The following is a 4,476-nucleotide window of genomic DNA, read 5'->3' as shown; positions in this document are numbered from 1 at the left end:
TTTCAAGACCCTTGGTCTTCTGTTCTGCAGACTACCCATTGTGTTATTCTGTTAGATATCAGAGTATAGTTTGTGCATCCCAATACCTCTTAAGTGGCTTCCTATCTCCTTTCATTCATCCACTGATTCCACACAGATCTTGAAACAATTGGACAGGTGAAAGCAAATGCCCCAGAAAGCTTCTGCCATGTTGTCTCTTCAGCCTTTTCAGATGCATGTTAGCCCAACACGGTGCAAGAAAAATATAGGAACTAGAAATAGGTTAGTGGCATTTAAGTCCATTCAGATGAAGAAGAGGCAGTCAATTTTTATTATTCTGCTGCACCCATTACTTGGACCTGCTCCAGGGCATGACTCAGAGGTCTTTGGCACCATGTTGCCAATGTGACTGTGGGTTCACCCCTCTGCCAGGGTATTCCCATGGTTTACTGGGTCATAAACTGATAAGCAGGCATTAAGCTACAATCAATCACTCTATGAAAAGGCTTTCCCCTTGTCTCATCAGTTTCAAACATGATTTAAGTAAGATCATTTTAAGGCAAATGTAATACAAAGATGACATTAGATGGTGCTGTAAGTCAAATTTCCTTCACAGGGATAGTGTTAGATAAAAGACAAATGAGAATTGACTCATATCAATACATTTAATTGTAAAACAAAATTAAAAGTACCACAATGCACCACAGTGATCAAATCCATGTTCCAACAGCACACAATATGGACAAATCCCATTCAACAATCCCATTCAATACATCAACATATTAGACATACAAAAATAAATATTTAACAAACAAAAAAACATTGATTGAAATAAATAAGTGGCCAAGTAATTAAATGTTTTTTTCTACATAGTGGCAAAAATATGTATTTCTCAAGGATTCATCTAATTTACTTGTTCAACATTATTAAACAAATAAATAAGTAGTGTAAAAAATTATCTACCCATTTAAAAGAACCAGCTAATAATGAGACAGACCTCATGCATTTCCAGTGTTAAGACACATTTGGGCTAAATTATTGGGAGCTCAGCTCCCTCCCTCTGAAAGGGTTGATTTAGTGAAGTACCATTATTTATAAGACACACATACTCTATACATACACAAACCTTTACACTGGACTCAACTGCAGGTTCTCCTTGTCCACAGTTGTATTGTTTTTGCAGCATAAGCGTTTGCAGCACACCACAGTCAGAGTGATGAGGATGATGAGCATTACCAGCATGATGCCGATGGCACCTGCGATCACACCAAAGGGGAATTCTGAGAGAAGTGAGAAAGAATACTTCATTGAATTGAAGTTCTTGAAGTTGCTACACATTGTAGTCTATAGTAAAAAGGGATATTGCCCAAATGACAGTATCTTTATAGACTAGATTTGTTGTAGTTACTCCATCCCCTACACATTTGAGTACACTGAATTTTCCCTTAAATTCCTTCCATCTCAACTCCAACATACCAGGTGCTTTGCATTGTGGGGTCACTTACCCTCAAAGATGGTCTTGCTCTCTCTGGGTGAGCACTGCGGCTTGCTCCAATCTCCAAGTCTCTTCTCCACAGAGCGAGAAGGGATATAGGCTGCCACCATGAAGCAGTAGCTCTCTCCTTTATCCAGGTTGGTCAGCTCAACATCTCTCAGGTCTGACATTGTCTCTTTCTGTGGACAGAGGTTTAGAGTTAGATACAATATTATCTCAAGTCGCACACTGTTTGTGTTGTGTCATTGGTGGGAATCAACAGGTATAGAATCATAAGCGATGCATTTACAATCTATTGACTGACTGTTCAACTCACCTTTCCTGTGCTCCCGGCTTTGTTGTATACGACGTTGTACTTCAGGTCATTCTTAAAGATGTCTCTGATAGTCAACAGCTGGTCATCTTTGTAGATGGGAGTGAGAGGGTCCTGTATGTGGAGTGTCATCTTGGTCTTGTCTTCGCTCTGCTTGATGTTGAATCTGGGTGCTCCTATTTGAGCTAAAAGGAGAACCAGACAAGTTAGGCACCACAGACATAATTTATTTGGGGAATTTCCAGTGAAATAAACATTTTAATATTATAAATTAATGCTATAACTGCATTATTTTTCAATGCAATAACAAGGTGGTTAATGGCTCAGGTTGTTACTGTGTGAGCGTAAATACAATAATAATCTATTTATTACTGTAATAATAATGTAGCTAATAACACTCACTGTCTTTGTAGGGGCAGAACCTCTCGGCCCGGGTGTAGGGGAACTCTACAAGGTCAGAGTTCACGCCAGGCAGGGGTTCTGATAGGACGTCGGCAGAGTAGGTCTCCTCCAGGTTCCGCAGCTCGTTGGTGAGGTCACACTCTGTCCCCGAGCTCCGAATGCAGTAGGGGTTCCTCCGTCTATCCTTGCCGACCCTGAACACACACAACACAGCAGTCCCACATCAGACACTCTTTGAACTGTGATAGGTACAGTTTGTACACTCAGTTTTAAATTCATTCTGCTGACATGAAGGTATTCATCAATAAAAGTGGTCAATTTGTGCTTGTACAGAAAGGGCGTTTTTTTCAACGATGATGTAATGATGAACAGAGCAGACAGTCTACAGAGACATGATGTAGGCTACTTACTCAGAAAATTCAACGGTGTATGTGTAGTTGGTAGGTTCAGGGCCCCATGTTAGAATAGTCTTGAAGTTATTGGACACCCATTTAACATTCTGTGCCTCTGGGAAATAATACTCACCTGTTAACCCAGGAAAAACAAGGCATGATTAGTTATTTAGTAAAATGTATTTGCACCAAAGAAAATAATTGATAGACAAAACAGATTAAAACAAAACAGAAAAAAAAAGTGTGCAGGTGTGGTTAGAAGACCCAAGGGCTCATATGAAAACCACACCACAACATAAGTACAAAAATTAAAAAAGGTTTGTTAAAACATAACAAAACCAACTAATTATAAATGAATTGATCAGTAATCACAAAAAAAAAGTGTTTTGTTGAACTGTGTGTGTGCATGTCAGTGTGAGAGTTAGGTTATATGGAGGAGATTACTGAGTAGTTTGGTTCACCAGTCTTCCCTTGAAGTTATTTAGGGATGTTGATGTTTAGTAAAATGTGAAGATAAGAATTCCAGAGTATTGCACCTCTGGATCTGCACAACTCAGATACTGTAACCTGATAAAAAAAAGCAAGAATCAAGATATCCACAAAGTATAGCCTATAAATTAAATAGGATCTATAGCCTACATATCGATTTGAATGCAGATATCTCGCATATTTCCCACTAAGCATCAGGGCTAAGTAATTGTGCATATTACAATGTGGAGTGCAAAAACGGTGCCATTGGAATAAACAGAAATGTTTATGTAGAATCAGGTGAAAATGTTAATCTCTGCCTATTTAGGCAGCCTTGGATAAAAAAACGGCTAAATGTTTGAGATGAAACTCATAAAAAGCCATAAGTAAAACGTACCAGATGCTCCAATCGTGAAAAGTACCGATAAGAGTGACACTCCAAAGTGAACGGAAGTCCTTACATCCATCATAATCCAAAATGTTACAGGCAGTAGCAGTAGCCTCTTACTATCGAAAACAATAATGAATGCTGATTGTCCTCCCTTGAGTCAGTGTTGCTAGTGTTCGTCTAAAAATAACACTTCAAAGTTTGTTAGATAACTGCTCACAGTGCTGCTGGTGCCTCGTTCTTATAGCCTACCACATTTAAATTGCGAGCGGTCGGAATTTTAGTTACGACTCATTCAACAATAGCTCCACCTCCCTTACAACTCTCCTCGATCAGGGGGTTTTGTCCAATGGTTCATATACATCATTGGTTTGTCACTGGCTGAGCATGCTGCCCATACAATCTGTCAAGGCATTTACTGTCCGTACATGGTCATCCGGATAGTTAAACTTGACCTGTAGCTTGCCGTATATCATAGCAGCGGCATGAATGGAGAGACATGGACATTTTAGAAATTTGAGTCAATGTAAGATTTTCAATAGTCCTCTTTTGAAACTGTGTTCTTTAAATAACTAGAATGATGAGTTTCAATGTAATAGTACATTTTGTTTTAACTATAAATAACTATTATACAAATACTGTTTTTTTAAGTACTTGCAAAAAGGTTTGTGATAAATTGTGATAAGAAACATTATGATGAAGGGGATAGAATCTATTTCTGACCATACGGTGAACCGAAAGTGATTTGTTGGTTCTGAAATGTTTTGGGAAACCAGATATGCTTGTAAACAGATTAGAGTACAGTAGTCTAAGCCCTGAAACCCCAAAGCAGTGACTGAAACACAGAGTTCTCTGATGACTGAATCTGTATCCATTAGGAGAACAAGCTGTGAGTCAGCTAGGCCTCTCTGAAGTGTAGGATTGTTGTGATATTGTGGTTATACAGTGGCAAGAAAAGGTTTGTGAACCCTTTGAAATTACCTGGATTTCTGTATAAATTGGTTATAAAATGTAATTTGATCTTCGTCTAAGTCACAAC

The 4,476-nt window shown here is 38.7% G+C and overlaps 1 protein-coding gene across 1 annotated transcript; it reads right to left on the bottom strand.

The window, feature by feature from the left end:
• Nucleotides 1-630: 630 nt before the first annotated feature.
• On the bottom strand, nucleotides 631-3,772 carry LOC129823934 (tissue factor-like). Its single transcript, XM_055883064.1, has 6 exons — nucleotides 3,447-3,772; nucleotides 2,600-2,714; nucleotides 2,190-2,383; nucleotides 1,791-1,972; nucleotides 1,485-1,653; nucleotides 631-1,259 (listed from the first exon to the last, which is right to left on the bottom strand). Exons 1-6 carry the CDS (start codon nucleotides 3,517-3,519, stop codon nucleotides 1,108-1,110), a joined length of 885 nt encoding a protein of 294 aa, XP_055739039.1. The 5' UTR covers nucleotides 3,520-3,772; the 3' UTR covers nucleotides 631-1,107.
• Between the last annotated feature and the right edge of the window lie 704 nt (nucleotides 3,773-4,476).

The sequence above is a fragment of the Salvelinus fontinalis genome, chromosome 26 (genome assembly GCF_029448725.1).
Source record: "Salvelinus fontinalis isolate EN_2023a chromosome 26, ASM2944872v1, whole genome shotgun sequence".
NCBI lineage: Eukaryota > Metazoa > Chordata > Actinopteri > Salmoniformes > Salmonidae > Salvelinus > Salvelinus fontinalis.
Note: the sequence above shows the minus strand (reverse complement) of the source record. Positions and strands in the feature narration are given on the sequence as shown.